At 47.0% G+C, this 23305-nt stretch overlaps 2 protein-coding genes across 3 annotated transcripts in view; both read left to right on the top strand.

Annotated features, from left to right (window-relative positions):
• CPSF3 (cleavage and polyadenylation specific factor 3) overlaps positions 1–7684 on the top strand; it is a 52762-nt gene extending 45078 nt beyond the window's left edge. For both annotated transcript variants that reach the window (XM_039479332.2, XM_039479339.2), the window contains exon 18: positions 7502–7684. In XM_039479332.2, the coding sequence (XP_039335266.1) occupies positions 7502–7603 (102 nt within the window). In that variant the 3' untranslated portion in view covers positions 7604–7684. The remainder of the gene's footprint in view (positions 1–7501) is intronic.
• Positions 7685–9021: 1337 nt separating this feature from the next.
• IAH1 (isoamyl acetate hydrolyzing esterase 1 (putative)) lies at positions 9022–23268 on the top strand. The gene is made up of 6 exons (XM_003927224.4): positions 9022–9151; positions 10471–10523; positions 12606–12754; positions 16149–16310; positions 19597–19715; positions 22952–23268. Exons 1-6 carry the CDS (start codon positions 9071–9073, stop codon positions 23132–23134), a joined length of 747 nt encoding a protein of 248 aa, XP_003927273.1. The 5' UTR covers positions 9022–9070; the 3' UTR covers positions 23135–23268.
• Positions 23269–23305: the final 37 nt, after the last annotated feature.

Raw genomic sequence — 23305 nt, forward strand, 5'->3', positions numbered from 1 at the left:
GCTGAACAGTCTACTTTTTGCCATTTCCTTACAGTGTTTCCAACATTTTTTTCACATTGTTCCTTCTATATTATGATGTATAAAGTTTTCTGTGTTTTCCAGCTTGCTGCATAGTGTAGGGTTCCCATGTTTGTCACTCCGTTGCTGTCCTTTTCCATAACACACCTGCCTCACCTCATCCGTTCTCTAGTTTGGTATCTATTGACTCTCCCTTTTTTGAAGAAGCTGCTCTTCTATTTGCACCAGCAAGATCAAAGTGGATTTTCCAAACAATAAGGTTTGAGAGGCTGGATGCGGTGGCTCACGCCTGTAATCCCAGCACTTTGGGAGGCCAAAGAGGGCAGATCATGTGAGGTCAGGAGTTTGAGACCAGCCTGACCAACATGGAGAAACCTCATCTCTACTAAAAATACAAAATTAGCCTGGCGTGGTGGTGCATGCCTGTAATCCCAGCTACTTAGGATGCTGAGGCAGGAGAATTGTTTGAACCCAGGAGGCGGAGGTTGCAATGAGCTCAGATTGCACCACTGCACTGCAGCCTGGGCAACAAGAGCGAAACTCCATCTCAAAAGAAAAAAAAAAAGGTTTGAGAGTGTGGAGCGTACTCCTGTCTCACCTGCAGCTCCTGCGTGAATTATTCCACGAGGTGAATGAACAAAGATATCTTCCTCGCAGGGTTGTTTTTGAAGATTAGAATAGTTCCAAATAAATAGCCTATGCTGTAACTTTCTTTTATACGTTTTTTGACTACATAGGTGCTTTAAAAAATTAGATTTATTTTACCTTAATAGGAAAATAAGCTAGAAACATGAACAAGTAGTTCACTGGGGAAAAAATATAGATAGCCAGTAAACATAAAACTAATGTACAGATCCATTCATAATAAGAGGAAGTACACTTTTTTTTCTATTTTATTTATTTCCTAGGGTTTGGGGAGCAGGTGGTGTTTGGTTACATGGATACGTTCTTTAGTGGTGATTTGTGAGGTGCACCCATCACCTGTGCAGTGTACACTGTACCCAGTTTGTAGTCTCTTATCGCTCACCCCATCCCACTCTTTCCTCTTGGGTCCCCAGAGTCCATTGTGTCACTCTTAGGCCTTTGCATCCCCATAGCTTAGCTCCCACTTATGAGTGAGAACATATGACGTTTGGTTTCCATGACGAAGTACACATTTAAAGTGCTATATCACGCTTCGCATACTGGCACAGATTAAAGAAAGTGATGTGACCCAGTGATGGTGAAAGAATAGGGAATAGTTACTTTCAGGTGCTATAGGAGGGATGGGGAGAGAGAGTATCAATTAGGCAGCACATTCACTGTTTCTGAAAAGTAGAGTGGTGGCGTGCATCAAAAGCTTTTAAAAAGTAGGTCCTGTGGTTGTACACCTGTAATTCCAGCTATTTCGGATGCTGAGGTGGGAGGATCACTTGAGCCCAGGGGTTTAGGCTTCAGTGAGCTATTATCACACATTGTACTCCAGCCTGGGCAACAGAGCGAGACTCTGTCTCTGGAGGAAAAAAAAAAAAAAGGCCTTTTATCTACAATTCCATTTACTGAATTTAACCAAAGATAACAGTCAGACAAGTGAGCAAAGTTTATATAAAAGGATGTCTATTTTAGCATTTAAAATGGCAAGAAATGTAAATATCCAAGAGTAAGAGATAAAATAACTGAATGTACATGGTATATCCTTATACTCGGAATAATATATATATTTAGTTACCAAGAATGATGGTACTGTCAGGCAAGAGAAAGAAAAGGCATCCAAACTAGAAAGGAGGAGGGCACATCATTCTTGTTTGCTGATAATAAGATCTTATATCTAGAAAAACCTAAAGACACCACCCCAAAACTTTTTTTTTTTTTTTTTTTGAAACGGAGTTTTACTCCTTACTCAGGCTGGAATGCAATGGCGCGATCTCGGCTCACCGCAACCTCCGCCTCCTGGGTTCAGGCAATTCTCCTGCCTCAGCCTCCTGAGTAGCTTGGATTACAGGCACGCGCCACCATGCCCAGCTAATTTTTTGTATTTTTAGTAGAGATGGGGTTTCACCACGTTGACCAGGATGGTCTCGATCTGTTGACCTCGTGATCCACCCGCCTCGGCCTCCCAAAGTGCTGGGATTACAGGCGTGAGCCACCGCGCCTGGCCCAAAACTCTTATATTCGATTAATAAATCCAGTAATGATTAAAAAATCAATTTACAAAAAGTAGCATTTCAACACACCAATGACAACCCAGCTGAGAAATCAAGAAGGCAGTCCCACTTACAGTCACTACAAGAAAGCAAAAACCAAACCCAGGAATAAATGTAACCCAGGAGGTGAACAATCTCTACAAAGAAAACTAAAAACCATGGATGAAAGAAATTATGGATGCCACATGCAAACAGAAAAGTATCCCATGCTCATGACTCAGGAAAATTAAGATAACCATATTGCACAAAGCAATCTACAGATTCAGTGCAGTCAAAATAACAATGTCCTTTTTTATACAATTAGAAAAAACAATCCTAAAATTTATATGGAATCAAAAAGAGCCAAAAAAAAAAAAAAAAAAGGATAGCCACAGCAGTCCTGAGCAATAAGAGCAAAGCTAGAGGCATCACATTACCTGACTGCAAACTATACTTACAAAGCAAGAGTAACCAAACAGCATGGAACTGGTATAAACACACACACATCAGTGGAACGGAATAGAGAACACAGAAATAAAGCCAAATACGTGTAGCCAGCTGACCTTTGACAAAGCTGATAACTCTCTTCAATTCAGTGGGGCTAGAAAATTGGACTGCCTTATGTAGATGAAACTGGATCCCTGTATACAAAAATCATCTCAAGATGGATTAAAGTCTTAAACATAAAACAAAAAACTATAAAAGTACTAGAAGAAAACCAAAGGAAAATTCTTTGGGACACTGGTCTAGGCAAAGACCTCAAAAGCACAGGCAACAAAAAGAGACAAATGAGACTTGAAAGTTTCTGCACAGCAAAAGAAGTAATCAACACAGGCCAAGCACACAGTGGCTCACACCTGTAATCCCAGCATTCTGGAAGGCCGAGGCGGATGGATCACCTGAGGTCTGGAGTTTGAAACCAGCCTGACCAACATGGAGAAACCCCGTCTCTACTAAAAATACAAAAAAATTAGCCGGGCGTGGTGGCATGTGCCTGTAGTCCCAGCTACACAGGAAGCTGAGGCAGGAGAATCACTTGAATCCAGGAGGCAGAGGTTGCAGCGAGCTGAGATTACACCATTGCACTACAGCCTTAGGGAAAAGAGTGAAACACCATCTCAAAAAAAAAAAAAAAAAAAAGAATCAACACAGGGACAAGACACCCATTTAATGGGACAAAATGTTTACAAAATGTGCATCTTACAGGGGACTAATATTCAGAATATATAAGGAACTCAACAGCAACAACAAAACCACAAATAATCCCATTAAGAAGTAGGCAAAGGGCCTGGCATGGAGGCTCATGCCTGTAATTCCATTACTTTGGGAGGCCAAGGCGGCTGGATCACCTGAAGTCAGGAGTTCAAGACCAACCTGGCCAACATGGTGAAACCCTGTCTCTACTAAAAAGACAAAAATTAGCCGGCATGGTGGTGCACACCTGTATTCCTGGCTTCTCGGGAGGCTGAGGCAAGAGAATTTCTTGAACCCAAGAGACAGGTTGCAGTGAGCCGAGATCACACCACTGCACTCCAGACTGGGTGACAGAGCAAGACTCCGTCTAGAAAATTTTAAAAAGTGGGCAAAGGCCATGAATAAACATTTTTCTTTTTCTCTTTTTTTTTTTTGAGACAGATTCTCACTGTGTTGCCCAGGCTGGAGTGCAGTGACTATTCACAGGCGTGATCCCACTACTGATCAGCATGGGAGTTTTGACCTGCTCCGTTTCCGACCTGGGCTGGTTCACCCCTCCTTAGGCAATCTGGTGGTCCCCCGCTGCCGGGAAGCCACCATATTGATGCCAAACTTAGAGCTGACACCCGATCGGCGTAGCGCACTGTACAGCCCAGAACTCCTGGGCTCAAGCGATCCCCCCACTTCAGCCTCCCAAGTAGCTGGGACTACAGGCACGTGCCACTGCACCCAGCAAATAAACATTTTTCAAAAGAAGACATACAAGCTGGGCATGATGACTCATGTATGTAGTCCCAACACTTTAGGAGGCTGAGGCAGAAGGCTCACTTGAGCCCAGGAGTTCAAGACCAGCCCGGCAACATAGTAAGACTTCAACTCTACAAAAAAAAAAAGAGAGTCACGGTAGCATGTGCCTGTAATCCCAGCTACTTGGGAGGCTTAGGAGGTTGAGCTCAGTAGGTTGAGGCTGCAGTGAGCCGAGATTGCACCACTGCACTCTGGCTGGGGCAACAGAGTAAGACCCTGTCTCAAAAAAAAAAAAAAAAAAAAAATGAAGACATACAAATGGCCAAAATGTATATGAAGAAATGTTCAACATCACTAATGATCAGAGAAATACAAATGAAAACCAATGAGATGCCTTCTTACCCCGAAGTGGCTATTAAAGAAACAAAAAATAACATGTTGACAGGCAGGGAAAGGGAGCCTTACACACTGCTGCTGGGATTGTGAATTCCTACAACCTCTATGGAAAACAGTTTGGAGATTTCTCAAAAAAACAAAAATAAACTGCCGTTTGACACAGCAGTCCCACTACTGGATACCTATCCAAAGGATAAATAATATATCAAAAAGATACCTGTGGCCATGCACAGTGGCTCACACCTGTAATCCCAGCACTTTGTGAGGCTGAGGTGGACAGATCACCTGAGGTCGGGAGTTCGAGGCCAGCCTGCCCAACATGGTGAAACACCATCTCTACAAAAATACAAAAAAAGTTAGTCAGGCATGATGGCAGGTGTCTGTAATCCCTGCTACTCGGGAGACTGAGGCAGGAGAATCCCTCGAACCCGGGAGGAAGAGGTTGCAGTGAGCCGAGATGGCACCATTGCACTCCAGCCTGGCAACAAGAGCAAAACTCCATCTGGGGGAAAAAAAACACCTGCACTCCTATGTTAATTGCATCACAATTCACAACAGCAAATATATGGCCTTAACCTAAGTGTCCATCAGAAGAAGAATGGATAAGGAAAATGTGGCATATGTACACAATGGAGAACTATTCAGCCATGAAGAATGAAATTAGGTCTTTTGCAGCAACACGGATGGAAATGGAGATCTTTAGTGAAATAAGCCAGGCACAGAAAATCAGGTATCCCATCTTCTCATTTATACTAAAAAAAGTACACACATGGCCATAGAGAGTGGAATGATACCAGTGGAAACTCGGAAGAGTGAGCGGGGTGGGGGATGATGGGTACAGCATCTGCTCTCCAGGTGATTGGTGCCCTAGAAGCCCTGACTAGTCCATTGGGCTCTCTGTGCGTGTAACAAAACTGCACACATACCCCAGACATTTGTACCCAAAAAAAGATGCAGGTTTATTAATGTGCAGAGTTGTCCACTGTATACTGTTGAGTGGAAAAAAAAGTACAAGGTGGCACATATGAGAAATTATCCCATTTTTGTTTTTAATATAGATATATATATAAAGTCTAGACAGTTACTACATTGAAATGGTAACCATAGTTATCATTAGGTCAGAGGTGGTGTTTTCCTCTTTCCTAAGTTTTTAATGGGGAATGTTTATGGTATGATAAAAACATTTTTTAAACATATATAGTGTTTTATAATTAAGCTTTAAGAAGTAACTACAGGCCGGGCATGGTGGCTCATGCCTGTAATCCCAGCACTTTGGGAGGCCAAGGTAAGCGGATCACAAGGTCAGGAGTTCGAGACAAGCTTGGCCAATGTAGTAAATCCGTCTCTACTAAAAATACAGAAAAATGAGCTGGATGTGGTGGTGCACCTCTATAATCTCAGCTACTCAGGAGACTGAGGCAGGAGAACTGCTTGAACCCAGGAGGCAGAGTTTGCAGTGGGCCAAGATTGTGCTATTGCACCCAGCCCTATCAACAGCAAGACTCCGTCTCAAAAAAAAAAAAAAAAAAAAAAAAGTAGAGGCCAGGTGCAGTGGGTTATGCCTGTAATGTCAACACTTTTGGAGGCCAAGGTGGGCAGATCATCTGAGGTCAAGAGTTTGGGACCAGCCTAGCCAACATGGTGAAAACCCATTTCTACTAAAAATACAAAAATTAGCTGGGCGTGGTGGTACGCATGTAGTCCCAGCTACTCAGGAGGCTGAGGCAGGAGAACCCAGGAGACAGAAGTCACATTGAGCTGAGATCACATCACTGCTGTCTAATAAAAATGAAGTAATGGCCAGGCGCGGTGGCTCACAGCTGTAATCCCAGCATTTGGGAGGCCTAGGCGGGTGGATCACGAGGTCGAGATCGAGACCATCCTGGTCAACATGGTGAAACCCTGTCTCTACTAAAAATACAAAAAATTAGCTGGGCATGGTGGTGCGTGCCTGTAGTCCCAGCTACTTGGGAGGCTGAGGCAGGAGAATTGCCTGAACCCAGGAGGCGGAGGTTGCAGTGAGCCGAGATCGCGCCATTGCACTCCAGCCTGGGTAACAAGAGCGAAACTGTGTCTCAAAAAAAAAAAAAATGAAGTAACGGCTGGGCGAGGTGGCTCCTGCCTGTAACCCCAGCACTTTGGGAGGCCGAAGAGGGCGGATCAGGAGGTCACAAGCCAACATTTTGAAACCACAGCCTGGCCAACATTGTGAAACCACATTTCCACTAAAAATGCAAAAATTAGCCGGGTGTGGTGGCACACGCCTATAATCCCAGCTGTTTAGGAGGCTGAAGCAGGAGAATTCCTTGAACTTGAGAGGCCGAGGTTGCAGTGAGCCAAGATGGCGACATTGCACTCCAGTCTGGGCAACGGGGTAAGACTCCGTCTCAAAAAAAAAAAAAAAAAAGTAACTAGAAGATTATTGGTGAGTTTAACTCAAATTTAATACCAAATGTTGAGTAGATGGCCACATCCACTCCTTGCCAAGTAATTTGTGTGGCACAGACGAACTTCCCTGGAGTATCATTTACTGGATCAAAATGTGGGCTTTAATGTAAATGTAGTTTACCAGACTTTTCCCCAGTCTTTCCCCCTCTGCCTCAGATCATCACTAATTCGGCCCATCACCATGCTGTCAGGAAGCACTGCCCCCAGCTGCACACCCACAAGTGTGTAGGGCAGCTGTTCTGTTTCAGGATAATCAGTTCCACCATGACCTCTGCCCACACAGATGATTGTTCTTTTTTTGAGACTGGGTCTCGCTGTGCCGCCCAGGCTGGAGTGCAATGGTGCAATCAGCTTGCTGCAGCCTCAACCTCTCGAGCTCAGTGATCCTCCCTTGAGTATCTGGGACCACAGGCACATGCCACCACACCTGGCTAATTTTTTATGAAATGATTGTTTTTTAAGAAGCATTTATCTTCCATATAATCATTATAGACTTAATTCTAATAATTAAGTCTTATTTATGCCTTCATTTTCAGACTGTAGAATGCGAAGAAGGAAGTGAAGATGATGAATCCCTCCGAGAAATGGTGGAACTCGCTGCACAGAGACTATATGAGGCCCTGACACCAGTTCACTGAGAACCTATGACTGTATATGTGAAAACTTTAAAAAACATACTTGATTCTGTTACTTAAAATAAAATGCATTAGTTTCTCTGAGGGAGCCTGTTTACTTTTGATGCCAAATGACTTTTATTCCAACAGCCTGAATACTGCTAAACTGCCAACAAATTTGTCCATTATTCTAGAACTAACTACTAAATAAACTACCCATTATTTTTGAATTTATAGATTCTTCTTCCAGGCATATGTGCAGCTCTCCCTGAAACCATCCAGATCTGCTGATAGCAACCGCTACTGGCTACCCCTCTCCCTGGGGTAACCAATTTGAGTTCATAAGGATGCTAAGTTGCACTTGAAATGTTTGTCTTGATCTCCTCTGCTGCTGTTCAAGTCCCAGTATACTCTTCCCCTCTGAATTCCGGCAGCAACCTCCATCTTCTCCCCTACAGCTGATTCCTGGAACAGACCTGGCTTCAAGCCTCTGCTGCTTGAAGGCCTTAATGAAGGCGTTGTGGTAAGGGTGAAGTGCAGCCACCCTTGCTTGCTCTACCAGGGGCTCTCAATCTGGGCGGCCCGTGGGAATCACGTGGGATGCATTACAAGTGCACCTGTGTCCAAGTCCCGCTACCAGGAGGTGAGTTAATTGGGCTGGAGTGAGGGCCCTTGGTTGGATCTTGTTTGTAAAGATCGCCCAGGTGATCCAAGCTGTTAGGTCATGCTCTTCGCCCATCGCCCGCCCCAAGGAGCAGGATCCGCCTCTGCGCCGGCTCCCCAGTCCTTTCTATTAGTCATCTACAGCTCTGTGGTTTCAAGGCATCCTTCCCACTCGTTTTCAGCTCGGCCGCTGCACTTCATTGCACAGCTGAGGTAAGAACGTTGCATTGCAACCACGTTTTATTCAACAGATGAATCCCTTGAAAATAAGTCGTGCTCCGTGTCCGCGCATCCACCCAACGGCAGGGAAAAGAAGCCGCTGGCTGGGCGCTGGGAACGTGCAGCTGCTTTCCGTCGTCATTAGCAGAACCACGAGACAAGGCCCGGGTTTCCGCAGCGCCTGCGTCCTGCGTGTTACGTGCCCTCCAGAGTGACGCCCGGCGCAGGAGGCCGCGCGCGCACCCCACGACCTCTTCCAGGGGTACCGGAGCATCCGAGGGCCAGCAGCGCTGCCCGCCGCACGTCCTGCGGTCACACTCCTGCCCTTTGCCGAACGCACCTGCGGCCGCCCAGCGCAGGGTGGGCTTAGGGCGGCCCCCCGAACGGATTTCCTTCTGGGACCCACGCGGCGGGGCGCGGGCTGCGGGCTCCCTGGGGGCAGTCTCGCCGTGGGTGAACGATCGCGGAGGCCGAGCTTCTGGCAGACGCCAAGGAGCCACGGGCGTCGCGCCCGCCTAGGTGCCCGACCAGCCAGGCTCCCGCAACCCAGGGGCGGCCACTGCGCAGGCGCCTCGCCGGGCCGGCGGCCCCGCCCCGGCCTGCGGTTCCATGGCGCTGTGCGAGGCCGCGGGCTGCGGAAGCGCCCTTCTCTGGCCTCGGGTGCTGCTCCTCGGCGACTCCATCACCCAGGTACCGCCATGCGGACGCTCGGCCTCTCGCTCCGGCCTCCCTGCGGGGTTGCTGCCCAGCCGGCCGGGGCTCCTCGCCGTCCTCTGCGGCCCAGGAAACGGCTGGGACCGAAGCCCGGCCCCGCCCGCGGCAACCCTGGAGGGGCGGCGGGTCCCCCAGTGGCTGCGCCTTGCACGCCTCCGGCATCCCGGAGGCCAAGACGGTCCCTGCGAGAGCCCGCGCTGCCGGCACAGAGGCGCGGGGACCTGGCCGCGTTGCTCGCCCCGCGCCGCCTCCCACCTGGGTCGAGATGTGCGGTTGTCCCCTCTGCGCCGTCCTGGGCGGCGGCGGTTCCCATCCGGGTCCCGGCGAGCCGCTCCGGGCGCCCGCGCGTGGCGTCCCAGCAGTTCCCGCGGCCGGCTGCAGGCGGAGGCGCTGTGAGCCGCTCGCCGCCCTCCCCGCGGGCACAGGTGGGGCCGTCAGAGGTCGACGTTCGAAGTAAAATGCCTTCAAGAATTAGGTCGAAAAGGACCATCTATTCATCCAAGATCTCACCTCCCGTGCAGGGAACGGTCTTCTAAAGGCAGGTTCTTCAGGGAGGGAGTGCAGAGTCCATTCCTGTGCGTGTGTCTTCTCAGGACTTGCTTCACCGGGTTTTTGTGTATATGCCAGTAACTGGCAACATTATTTTTAGGCATGTGGGGCAGTCAGGGCTCCCCGAATTGCACGGGAATGTGTGTGAGAAATGTTCGCCCTCCGCTCAGTAACCAGGGAGCAGCATGGACTTCATTTCCTCATTGGACTTGCAGTTGACTTTATCTCCTGAACTTGGATTTCTGTTTAGCTTTTTTTTTTTTTTTTTTCTTGGAGACGGAGTCTCTATCGCCCAGGCTGGAGTGCAGTGTGGAGGTCTCGGCTCACTGCCACCTCCGCCTTCTGGGTTCAAGCGTTTCTTCTGCCTCAGCCTCCTAAGTAGCTGGGATTATAGACGGGCGCCACCACACCGGGCTAATTTTTGTATTTTTAGTAGAGACGGGGTTTCGCCACGTTGGCCAGGCTGGTGTCGAACTCCTGACCTCAGGTGATCCATCCGCCTCGGCCTCCCCAAGTGCTGGGATTACAGGCTGTTTAGCTTTCAACTGATAGAGAAAAATCCCTCTCTGCTAAAGTGCTGCCAGGTGTACTTACCTGTAATCCCCAGAATGACCTCCCCAGAGTGAATCGAGGCACAAAAGCCAAGAAGGGAGGGCAGAGAAAACAAAGGCATTGCGGATCAGAACTGCCCTTGCTGAAATGATCGGTCAGTCATTTGTAGTAATAATGGGCTTTTCTTTCTCCAGTTTTCCTTCCAGCAGGGTGGATGGGGAGCATCGCTGGCTGACAAGCTGGTCAGGTGAGAATGGTTTCCGATACTTGAGGACTTATGGATGGAGGGAAGATGTCGTTATCTTGGGAAGAGAGAGTGAAGGGTAGTTCTGAACAGAACATTTCTCCTTTGTTAATTTTGCTTGCCTTTCCTAGTATATAGGAGAAGGAACAGAAAACATTTAATCTTCACTCCATCTGACCACTTAGTTATTTTAGGGTTGAGCTCTGAGGGCTGGGTAGACTCGAATTAAGTAGACGGCCAATGCCTCTTTGCTAGTCAAGGGCACACAGGTGCAAGTCCCAGCCGCTGTGATCGCAGAACTTGCAGTTTTACTGCTACACCACACTGGCAGGACGCTACTTCGTCTTTTTTGGGGAGTGCTGCCGTGACTAAGACAGACTCGCCTGGTCACAATTCCACCGACACTTTGTTTGGGTTATTTGTGGTTTTTGAGATAGGGTCTCTCACCTAGGCTGGAGTGCAGCAGTGTGATCAGGGCTCACTGCAGCCTCGACTTCCGGGGCTCAAGCCATCATCCCACCTCAGCCTCCTGAGCAGCTGAGACCTACAGGCATGCACCACCACACCCAGCCCAGCAATTCATTTTAAAGTATTGTAATTTCACTCTGTAAAAAGGCTTGTCAGCATTTTGTAATCATTACACACAAAAACACTCAATCTTACTTAGAAATAAGGCTGAGTTTCACCTGTTCCCCACTTTTTAAACGCTGCCTGAGAACTCTGAGTAGTGTCATCAACAGCGTCCCCTTGTGCTGCTTTGGAGCACACTGCCTGACGTGGCCTGCGCTTCTCCACCGGTGCCTCAGCTTCTCTGCTTACTTACACATCTGTAGGAATTTGAACCATACACCAAAATGAACTATACTGATTTACTAATCATAAATTGAACCACCAGGATTCATTTTAAGAAACTTTTATGGACAACTTTAAACATCTACAGAATCAAAGAGTGAAATGAGCCCATCCATGCCTCCTACTATGGATTATTCTAAAGCAAATCCCAGATCATATTGTTTTACCAAGACTAAGAAAAAAAGAGTCCCTCTTATGTGACTGGTACCATCTGAGGGGTTTTAAATCTGCCTGATGCAATCCTGGACTGGGATTCTCCTCACTTTACATGTGAGGAAGGAGTGGCATGTCCAGGGTCACACCTAGTCACAGATGGAGCTGGGAAACAAATCCAGGCAACTTGGCCTTTCTTTTTTCATCTCACCTACAACACTGTGAATCCAACTATTTTTAAGAAGGAAACAAGCCTATGAACTGGTTTAAGTTGAAACCAACTAATATATTTATTAAAACTAATCAAAACTAGAAATCTCAAACATTCCATAGACTATTTAAATAGGTAGGTTTTTGTTGTTGTTGTTTTGTTTTGTTTTTGTTTTTGAGACGGTCTTTCTCTGTCACCCAGGCTGGAATGCAGTGGCATGATCTCAGCTCACTGCAACCTCTGCCTCCCGGGTTCAAGTGATTCTCTGCCTCAGCCTCCCGAGTGGCTGGGATTACAGGCGCTGCCACCACGTCCAGCTAATTTTTGTATTTTTAGTAGAGATGAGGTTTCACCATGTTCATCAGGCTGGTCTTGAACTCCTGATCTCGTGATCCACCCACCTCGGCCTCCCAAAGTGCTGGGATTATAGGCATGAGCCACTGTTTCTAGTCTATTTAAATAATTTCATTTCTGAAACTAAACTACTTAAGTTCCAGCATATTGGTAACTTTATACCTGAGATACTTTATACTTGCTCAGATTAATAATTGTCTGTTGTGGACTCCATTTTAAAAGCACCCCACTATACCATGCCTGAAGTCAGGTAGTCTGCAGACTTAATCACAGCCCCTTTATATGTAATTACTTATGATTTCTCAGAGGAGTATGGCGTATTTACCTGTCTCTTTGGCTTAAGGAAGATTAGCATGCTTCAACTATGTACTTGTTTCTTTCAAAGTGAAACCTGGGGGGGCCTCAGACACATGACGGGCTGAGAATCCCAGAGAGCACACCTCACTAAAGGTTGGTTACTGGGACCATAAACACTTTTTTCCCACAATTCATCTTTTTTAAATTTTTCATTTCAGAAAATGTGATGTTCTGAACCGTGGATTTTCAGGTTATAATACCAGATGGGCCAAAATTATCCTTCCAAGATTGATCAGGAAAGGAAACAGCTTGGACACCCCAGTAGCTGTTACAATTTTCTTTGGGGCCAATGACAGTGCACTAAAAGGTAAAGGCACTTTTGTGTTCTTCTGGCTCACTTTAATCATTTTTATGTTGCAGCAAACTTAACATGTAATATACTTTTCAGCTGTTTACTTTCTCCCAATAGATAGTTTTGCCAAACTTAAGAGTTCCTTGAGTTTATATGTATTTCTGGCCTTAAAACCAGTGGATTTTATTCTTGACTCAGTTTCTACATGCCTCGGTTGCTGGCAGTCCTAATCTTGCCAACGCTTAAATATTTTCTAGTCTGTTAGTGCTGTGCTACGTTTTTAATGTTTCTCTCTTTAGTTGATGCATTTGGCAGCAGAAAGCTTAAGTATACCTGTGGTTTGCATGACACTGATATAGCTGGGGGAGTGTCTTAGGAGGCGGATCTCAGGGCAGCAGCCACCCTGACCTAGGTTAAGCTTGAATCCTGGGCGATGGTGAACGTGGGTTTGGAAAAGGAGGTGGACTCTCCTTGTTAGCTGAAGAATTGCTGCTGTGACTAAAGCAAAGCTAGCCATGTAAGAGGCCTCTCTTCCTGTTGTATTCTTGAAAGAAGAGCCTTCTGCATGCTGTAAACCAGCAAAGTCAGCCTTTGTTTTAGGGCAGGCGTCCCCAAACTTTTTACACAGGGGGCCAGTTCACTGTCCCTCAGACCGCTGGAGGGCCGCCACATACTGTGCTCCTCTCACTGACCACCAATGACAGAGGTGCCCCTTCCTGAAGTGCGGCGGGGGGCCGGATAAATGGCCTCAGGGGGCTGCATGCGGCCCGCGGGCCATAGTTTGGGGACGCCTGTTTTGGGGAGTTAGGTAGTCACCTTCCAGAGATTTCTTTTGTGCACCCACATGTGTCACAGAAGTGGTGTGGCCAGCTGTTTATAGGCACAGTGAGGGGGACCTCTAAGGTGAGGCTGGACATGAAGGAACACCGACTGCAGTGAGAGGAGCTCCTGCTCCCAGGAGAAGGAGGCTGTAGATTACAGGTATCAGTAGAGACAGCATGCTAACCATTAAATCGGGGGAGAGATTAATCCTCGTTTTATATCTTGCACCAAAAACTCTAAGAAAACTCAAAACAGAATTTTTTAAAAAGATAAATTTTTACCAAATTTAGGATAAAGAAAAACATTTCCTAAGTATAAAAGCAGTGGAGGAAGCCACAAAGGAAAAACAGGTTTATGAAATAAATTTAAAATAGCTTAGGTTAGAAAATGACGTGTTAAGAAAAATATCTGAGAATTTTGACAGACAAAAGAGTAATACCTTTGGTGTAGAAATCAAGACAAATACTCCAATAGAAAACATGGGCAAAGGACAGGAACAGATAAAAGGAGAAATTTTAACAGCAAATACATATTTGAAAATGTGTGAAAACTTATCAAAAAATGCCAATTAAAACAAGATATTTTGATTTTTGACTCATAAAGAAAAGCAGTATGAAGCAATAATGCTTATATAGCCGACAGGCATGAAGTTAGATTGGAACTCTTCATTCTTGGAGGGAGAAGAGCTTATAATCCTTCTGGAAAGCTGTGTGGCAGTAGCGTTAAATGACTGCCCACATGTAGAAATTCAACCTAAGAAAGTACTCAGAAATGCAGCCAGATATGTGTGCAGAGATTTCTGTGTATTGCTAGTTATTTTTTTGAGATGGAGTTTTAACCTTTTGCCCAGGCTGGAGTGAAGTGACACGATCTCAGCTCACTGTAATCTCCACCTCCCAGGTTCAAGCGATTCTCTGCCTTAGCCTCCTGAGTAGTTGGGATTCAGGCATGCACCACCATGCCCAGCTGTTTTTGTGTTTTTAGTAGAGACGGGGTTTTGCCATATTGGCCAGTCTGGTCTCAAACTCCTGACCTCAGGTGATCCACCTGCCTCTGCCTCCCAAAGTGCTAGGATTTCAGGTGTGAGCCACCGCGCCCAGCTGTGTATTGCTATTTAAAACAGCAGATTAGAGGCTGTACAGTAAGGAAACAAACATCATGTGGTCACCCTACAACTACTATCATTTTTTTGAGGACTATTTATGGACACAGAAAAGCTCATAATAGGTTACGTGAGCCAGGCATGGTGGCTTATGCCTGTAATCCCAACACTGGGAGGTGAGGCCAAGGTGGGAGGAATGTTTGAGGCCAGGAGTTTGAGACCAGCCTGGGCAACAGAGTGAGACCCTTGTCTCAACAACAGCAAAATTTGCCAAGTGTGGTTACACACGCCTGTAGTCCCAGCTACTTGAGAAGCTGAGGTGGGCAGGTCGCTTGGGCCCAGGAGTTCAAGGTTACAGTAAGCTGTGATCACACTACTACACTCCAGCCTGGTAGATGGAGCGACAACCTGTCTCTAAAACAATCTGTAGGAAAAAAAATATGTAAAGTCTTCAATGTGAATATAATCTTCAGTGCAAACTCATTTTTATTTAAAGTGTACATATCTTCATGAAAAGACTGGAAAGATAGACATCCAAATGCCATCAGTGGTTTTCTGGGTGGTAGGATTATTGGTGACTTTATTTTCTTTACATGTACTTACATTTGGTTAGCAAATGGCCTACAGTGACCCTTGTGATACTTGAAAGAGCCTATCTAGAAAATACTCCTTTGCAATAATAGAGGTAGTAGTCATGGGTGCCATTTGTTTAGACTGAGTGCTTGCTTTGTGAAGGCACCCTGCTCAGTGCTGTAAACTCTTAGCTATTTTGATTTTGAGTCCTAGGAGGGAGACCTTATTATCGTCCTCATTTTACCAATAAGGTACCGAAAGGCTAATATTTATCTGTGGTTCTGTGGCAAGGAGTGACAAAGCCAGGATTCGAACCTAGGCCGTCTCACTCAACAGGCTGGGCTTTTTAATTCCTTTACAAATTCAACCTCATTGATTTAATAACCATCTGGACACTAGTGACGAAAAGAGGAGAGTACTTTGGCTCACACCTGTAATCCCAGCACTTTGGGAGGCTGAGGTGGGCGGATCACGAGGTCAAGAGATGGAGACCACGGTGAAACCCCATCTCTACTAAAAAATACAAAAATTAGCTGGGTGTGGTTACGCGCACCTGTGGTTCCAGCTACTGGGAAGGCTGAGGCAGGAGAATTGCTTGAACCTGGGAGGCAGAGGTTAAAGTGAGCCGAGCCGAGATCACTGCACTCCAGCCTGGTGCCTGGCAACAGAGCAAGCCTCTGTCTCAAAAAAAAAGTACTTAGAGTGCCCCTAGTCAGAGCCTTTGAAGTCTTGTTTATGAAGAACTACACATTTTAATTCATTAGGGAGAAAACCTTCACTTTGTGTCCTTAGTGTTAAACAATTCCCCAGTGACATCATGAATAGCCGGCATTTGCAGAAGTGTGTTCACTTCCATTGTCATCACTTATAATAAATATGCATTTGGTGAGTATTCGTGTTTCTCCTGAACAGATGAGAATCCCAAGCAGCACATCGCCCTGGATGAGTATGCTGCAAATTTAAAGAGCATGGTGCAGTACCTGAAGTCTGTGGACATCCCTGAGAATCGCGTCATTCTCATCACACCGACCCCACTCTGTGAAACAGCCTGGGAAAAACAGTGCATCATACAAGGTAAACAAACCACAGCCAATCTCAGCAAACCTGGATAGGAACACTGAGGGAAGAACTGATAGGCAGTGGTTTCCTGCCTGGGGGCTTCTGTTTCTTAGGGTCTCTGTACGACCATTTCAGTCTCAATCATCCAAAGTTATTAATAAAAGTACAGCATCCATTGTATTATACCTGATCCCTTTTTTGACATAGGAAAGGGGTTCTGGCTTCAGATAGTCAGGACGGAACCACAGGCCTCACATCTGCTGACCTTTACAATTGCCAAACTCCAGGGTACACGTGCAGCCCACTGAGAACTGTGCAGAGTTGTGATGCTCCGTGAGGGCTGCGACTGGGGGGTGCTCCGTGGGGGCTGGGACTGGGGGGTGCTCCGTGAGGGCTGGGACTGGGGGGTGCTCTGTGAGGGCTGGGACTGGGGGGTGCTCTGTGGGGGCTGGGACGGGAGTGCTCTGTGAGGGCTGGGACTGGGGGTGCTCTGTGGGATCTGGGACTGAGGGGTGCTCTGTTGGATCTGGGACTGGGGGGTGCTCTGTGAGGGCTGGGACTGGGGGTGCTCTGTGGGATCTGGGACTGAGGGGTGCTCTGTGGGATCTGGGACTGGGGGGTGCTCTGTGGGATCTGGGACTGGGAGGTGCTCTGTGAGGGCTGGGATGGGAGTGCTCTGTGAGGGCTGGGACTGGGGGTGCTCTGTGGGATCTGGGACTCGGGGGTGCTCTGTGAGGGCTGGGACGGGAGTGCTCTGTGAGGGATGGGACAAGCGGGGTGCTCTCTGGGGGCTGAGACTAGGGGTTGCTCTGTGGGGGCTGGGACTGGAGGGCTGCTGTGCCTTGACTAGGAAGTCCACACCTGGGGCTTTTTTCTCTGGCCCATGGGAGCTGGGATAGGAATGATGGGATAGGAGTCACCAGCACTCTGTGTACTCAGGTTTCACATCCCTCAAGTGCTGTGTTTTTGAGCCACCTTTGGTTAAAAAACCTGCATATAAGCAGACCTTCACGGTTCAAACGTGTGTTTCAAGGGTCAGCTGTATGTTAATGGCTGAAAAATGTGCATTATGGAAGTTTTCAAAGCTGCCCAGAACTCAACATTCTAGGACAAATTACTGGCCTGGCAACACAGAACAGCTATTTCTCAAAGCATAGTCTGACTCAAATAGTATTTGTAGGTAGATTTCTGGGCCCATTTTCAGCACTCCAGATGTTTCTTACACACACTGCAGCACGCATACCACAACTTTATGGAAGACTGTTATTGTCCCTACTTTACCAGTGGAGAAATTTGAGTCTTAGAGAGGTTAAGTAACCTGCCCAAGATCACACAGCCAATGACAGAACCAGGAATCAAATCCAGTAGTGTGACTTCAGAGCTCAAGTACTTACCATTACACAAGTTTACTGTTGAGTTGGGTTGTAGCTATGTCCCCTGCTCTCAAAGGGCTTCTCATCCTTAGAAGAGAATCCAATGCATTCTGAAGTCACACATGGCATATGTCAAGGGGTGCCACATACTGGAGGCACAGACAAACTTGGGGAGAAACCCCAGCCTGTGGGGATGGTGGCAGTAGCTCTAGGCATCACATCAGGGCCCCTAATGCTGTGCATGAGATACCAGAGTGTTCTGCAGGAAGGCGTAAAGGCCCACAAAGCCCCACTGGAGACAACTCCAGACCCCCTAGCTTGCTTCTGGGCCTGCAGCCATAACTGATTTGGGGGGCAGTGTTGTCTTGGCTTTAACAGAAGGGGATGAATGTTATATAGCTTGGTCCACAGAAGCTGTTTAGACTTCTTTTTGTTTACTGTTTCCTAGGGAAAGAATATATGACATTCTGAATGTTGAATTTCATTTCCTCTTTCCATCCTTGAATGTAGCCCAGTACAGACTTTTTAAAACTCAGCAATGAGCAAAGCAGATAGAGGAGAGGTTACATCTCAATAACTGGTCCCCTAGAAACTCAGCTGGTTATTTTTTGAGACAGTCTTGCTGTGTCACCCAAGCTGGAGTGCAGTGGCTTGCTCATAGCTCACTGCAGCCTCGGCTTCTGGGCTCAGGTGATCCTCTTGCCCAGCCTCCCAAGTAGCTGGAACACGCGTCCCCGAACTTTTTACACAGGGGGCCAGTTCACTGTCCCTCAGACCGTTGGAGGGCTGCCACATACTGTGCTCCTCTCACTGACCACCAATGAAAGAGGTGCTCCTTCCTGAAGTGCGGCGGGGGGCCGGATAAATGGCCTCTGGGGGCCGCATGTGGCCTGCGGGCCATAGTTTGGGGACACCTGAGCTGGAACCACAGGCATGTGCCACCATGCTCAACTAGTTTTTAAATTTTTTGTAGGAATGAGGTAGCTAGTTATAATCCAAGTGAATTTTAGAAATGAACAATTGATCCCATGTATGAATCAAAACTGGCAAATAGTTTCTTCTCTCTGACATACAGCCTGGGCCTCCTGTGACCATGTCCAGTTGCCCATATCCTCAAGCTTTCTCTTTCATATGATTCTGTGGTCTGCCTCCCGCCAGCCCTCACTGTCCTGTTTGCAGCCTCCTGAGCCTTCTCTACCCCCAGCCCCTCCTTCCAAACTAAGCTGGCGCAATCCCCAGATACCTCACTCCAGCCTTCCCTAGTGCAGCTCCCTGGGAAGGGGAGGCAGCCTGCGCCCGTGTTAGATACGCCCAATTGCTCTGTGCTGGCTGCTTTGCTGGAGTTTATCCTCGGTCCTGTCAGTATTCCTGCAATTATGTAGGCACTGTCATCACAGGGATGTGGAAAGCTTCAGGACAGTTAAGAAAGCTGTACGACTCAGCTATTTAGTGAAAACTGTGGGCATCAAAACATAGATATCTGTATCCGAAATCCACAAATTATTTTGCTGTGCTGTGGTGCAGCTGTTAGAAGCCAGTGGTGTCAGCACAGCGTTCAGCCTGGCATTTCTTCCCAGTGCAGCCCTTACCAGCCCCCAGCCCAGCTCCTATAGCCGGCACTCTCCTAGTAGCCCAGCTCTCCTGGTGCCTTCTTCAAGGTGCCGTCTAGAACATCCTCCCTGGCTCCTCAGAAGGCTCTGGTTACCACTAAAGGCTCCTTCTTCCCATTGTACCTTGTCCTCTGCTAGGTAGAGCAGCACACCAGTAACCTGCAAGACCTATCAACATATACCTTAGACCCTGGGGCTGGCCCAAGTGAGGTCAGTATTTAATGGCACTTGAAACTGTCTAGATGAGTAGAGCAGAGCTCATACAAGGACCAGCACTTGGGTTTATCAACTGCCACCTTGATTTCTTCTCTCCAAAAGGTTGCAAACTAAATCGCCTGAACTCTGTTGTTGGTGAATATGCCAATGCATGTTTACAAGTGGCCCAAGACTGTGGCACTGACGTACTTGACCTGTGGACCCTGATGCAAGATAGCCAGGTATGGTGGCTTGCTCAGTCTTCTTGGGGTAAATAGGATCACGGAGAAGTAAACCAGGTGTGTGTGCAGCTTTCCCTAGAAAGGTCCTGCTTAGCTAAAAGAGTCATCCCTTTAGCCAATGGAAACAAAAAGGCTTGGGGAGGGCAGGAATGGGGGTTCCAGGATGGCTCGCAAGCCCAGCAGCTTATTCGGCCAGGCTCCTTGGCTGTACGCAGTGATGTAAATGAGCAATACGTGGCTCCTATTTATGAACATCCAGGCCAAATTCTTCTTTCATATATAGAATTGGCAGAAAGCTAAAACTTGGTTTTTTTAATTTTTTTTTTTTTTTTTTGAGACGGAGTTTCGCTCTTGTTGCCCAGGCTGGAGTGCAATGGCGCGATCTCGGCTCACCGCGACCTCCGCCTCCTGGGTTCAGGCAATTCTTCTGCCTCAGCCTCCTGAGTAGCTGGGATTACAGGCACGCACCACCATGCCCAGCTAATTTTTTGTATTTTTAGTAGAGACGGGGTTTCACCATATTGACCAGGATGGTCTCGATCTCTTGACCTCGTGATCCACCCACCTCGGCCTCCCAAAGTGTTGGGATTACAGGCTTGAGCCACCGCGCCTGGCTAATTTTTTTTTTTTTTTAAGACAGAGTTTCGCTCTTGTTACCCAGGCTGCAGTGCAATGGTGCAATCTCGGCTCACTGCAACCTCCGCCTCCTGGGTTCAGGCAATTCTCCTGCCTCAGCCTCCTGAGTAGTTGGGATTACAGGCACGAGCCACCATGCCCAGCTCATTTTTTGTATTTTTAGTAGAGACGGGGTTTCACCATGTTGACCAGGATGGTCTCGATCTCTTGACCTCGTGATCCACCCGCCTCGGCCTCCCAAAGTGCTGGGATTACAGGCTTGAGCCACCGCGCCCGGCCTGCTAAAACTTGTTAATACGTAAAACAATGAATCTGAATATAGTACTGGCTGATAACTCAGTTTGAGATATGTAGTTTTAATTAAGTTACTTTGTTTTAAAGCCTGAAACCATATTAACTAATATAAAAGATTAAAAGTGGGTCCCATAGAATGGTGCAGCCACTCAGGAGATGGCTGGACGTTTTCTTACACAGTCACACATACACTTAGGGAGGACCTGGCTGTCCACTCCTGGGTTATCTGCCCTAGAGAAAGGAAAATTACGATCACACATAACTTGGGTGTGATGTTGACAGCATCATTCCTGCCTGCTGGAAACACCTCAGTGTCCTTCTATAGCTGAATAGGGAACCTGGCGTGTCCATGCAATGGGATACTACCTTGGCAATAAAAAGGAAATCTTGACACAGAGCAACATGGGTGACTCAAAGCACTTCACTGAGGGAAGGAAGCTGGTCTCTGAAGGTTACATACATGAGTCCATCTGCTTGGAATCCCAAAAAGGCAAGACTGGGCCAGGCGCGGTGGCTCAAGCCTGTAAACCCAGCACTTTGGGAGACCAAGGTGGGTGGATCAACTGAGGTCAGGAGCGCAAGACCAGCCTGGCCAACATGGTGAAACCCCATCTCTACTAAAAATACAAAAATTAGCCAGGCATGTTGGCGGGTGCCTGTAATCTCAGCTACTTGGGAGGCTGAGGCAGGAGAATTGCTTGAACGCAGGAGGCGGAGGTTGCAGTGAGCCAAAACCATGCCATTGCACTCCAGCCTGGGCAACAAGAGCAAGACTCCATCAAAAAAAGAGTCACGTAAGTTAGTTGGCACCCAGATTCTAACAGAGCTCTTGCCTAGTAAGAAGATTCTTCCCCAAGTGAGAAATGGCTGTATGGGTAAAATTCTTGAGTTCAGGGCCTGGTATGGCTGTTCATGCCTATAATCCCAATACTTCATGAGGCCAAGATGGGAGGATTGCTTGAGCCTAGGAGTTCAAGACCAGCCTAGGCAACATAACGAAACCAGTCTGTACAAAAAGTACAAAAATTAGCCAGGCATGGTGGTACATGGCTGTAGTCCCAGCTACTCAGGGGGCTAAGGTTGGAAGGATCACTTGAGCCCAGGAGGTTGAGGCTGCAGTGAGCCATGATCATGTCACTGTACTCCAGCCTAGGCAACAATGCAAAACCTATCTCCAAAGATATATATATATATTTAAATATATACTCTTGAGTTCAGGGGAGTGGGAGCGAGTCTGGGTTCTTGTCTCAGCAATTACTAGTCTAAGTTAGATGGTACAAGTTCTTTCCACCTAAAAATCTAAGTCAAAAACAACAGTGACTCATGGGAGACCTAATACTAAATTTTTCATTTTTTGCTGATTATGTTTATAGGCCATATTTCCCTGTTAAGGCTCTTTCAAACAATAACCTGAGAATCATGTCATATCACTCAGGAGACCTAGAATGAGGTCCCAGTTCATTTAACAGTGAGTGTCTTTCATGAAACTTAGTTCTATAATACAGAGACAGTACTATAACACTAGTAAACGTTAAGCGTTCAAACACCTATGTAATAGCACGTCAGTGCCACCACAGTCTAAGACAACTCTGGTCTGATGCCTAAAATGAAAGGGGCTGGTGATCTGTCACAGGGCCACAAACGAAACAATGTTGCACTCTCCCTCCCACTCATTTATTTTTTTATTTTTATTTTTTGAGACGGAATTTCGCTCTTGTTACCCAGGCTGGAGTGCAATGGCACAATCTCGGCTCACTGCAACCTCCGCCTCCTGGGTTCAGGCAATTCTGCCTCAGCCTCCTGAGTAGCTGGGACTACATGCACACACCACCATGCCCAGCTAATTTTTTGTGCTTTTAGTAGAGACGGGGTTTCACCATGTTGACCAGGATGGTCTCGATCTCTTGACATCGTGATCCACTCGCCTCAGGCTCCCAAAGTGCTGGGATTATAGGCTTGAGCCACCGCGCCCGGCTTTTTTTTTTTTTTTTTTAAATCTTAAAGACAGTCTCTCTCTATCACCCAGGCTGGAGCTCAGTGGTACAATGATAGCTTACTGTAGCCTCAAAGTCCTGGGCTTAAGTGATCCTCCCACCTTAGCCTCCCAAGTAGATGGGAATACAGGTCTGTGCCACCACACCCGGTGTGGGACAGACCTGTAAAATACAAAATTTTTGTATTTTTAAAAATTTTTTGTAGAGACAGGGTCTCTAACTGTCCTCGGCCCCAAAGTGTTAGAATTACAAGTGTGACCTACCACACCTGGCCAATTACCCACCTTTAAATGATTTCTCTCTCCCTTCTAGGACTTCTCATCCTATTTATCAGATGGACTACATTTGTCACCAAAGGGGAATGAATTTTTGTTCTCACATCTCTGGCCTTTGATAGAGAAAAAGGTCTCTTCTCTGCCTTTGCTGCTTCCTTACTGGCGGGATGTAGCAGAAGCAAAACCTGAATTAAGTCTGCTAGGAGATGGAGACCATTAGCCAATCAATCACAGGAGACCGAAGTCTGCTCATTTATCTACAGAACTCAAAGTTGTCAATACATAGAGAAACCCCAATGGCTTAAACCTTTGCCAATGATATTAATAATAAAAGTATTAGGATTTTTTAGGGAAGTTTTGTACTTTGGTCCATTGTGTTTTGATAGTATTT

This window comes from Saimiri boliviensis, chromosome 1 (genome assembly GCF_048565385.1).
Source record: "Saimiri boliviensis isolate mSaiBol1 chromosome 1, mSaiBol1.pri, whole genome shotgun sequence".
Classification (NCBI taxonomy): Eukaryota; Metazoa; Chordata; class Mammalia; order Primates; family Cebidae; genus Saimiri; species Saimiri boliviensis.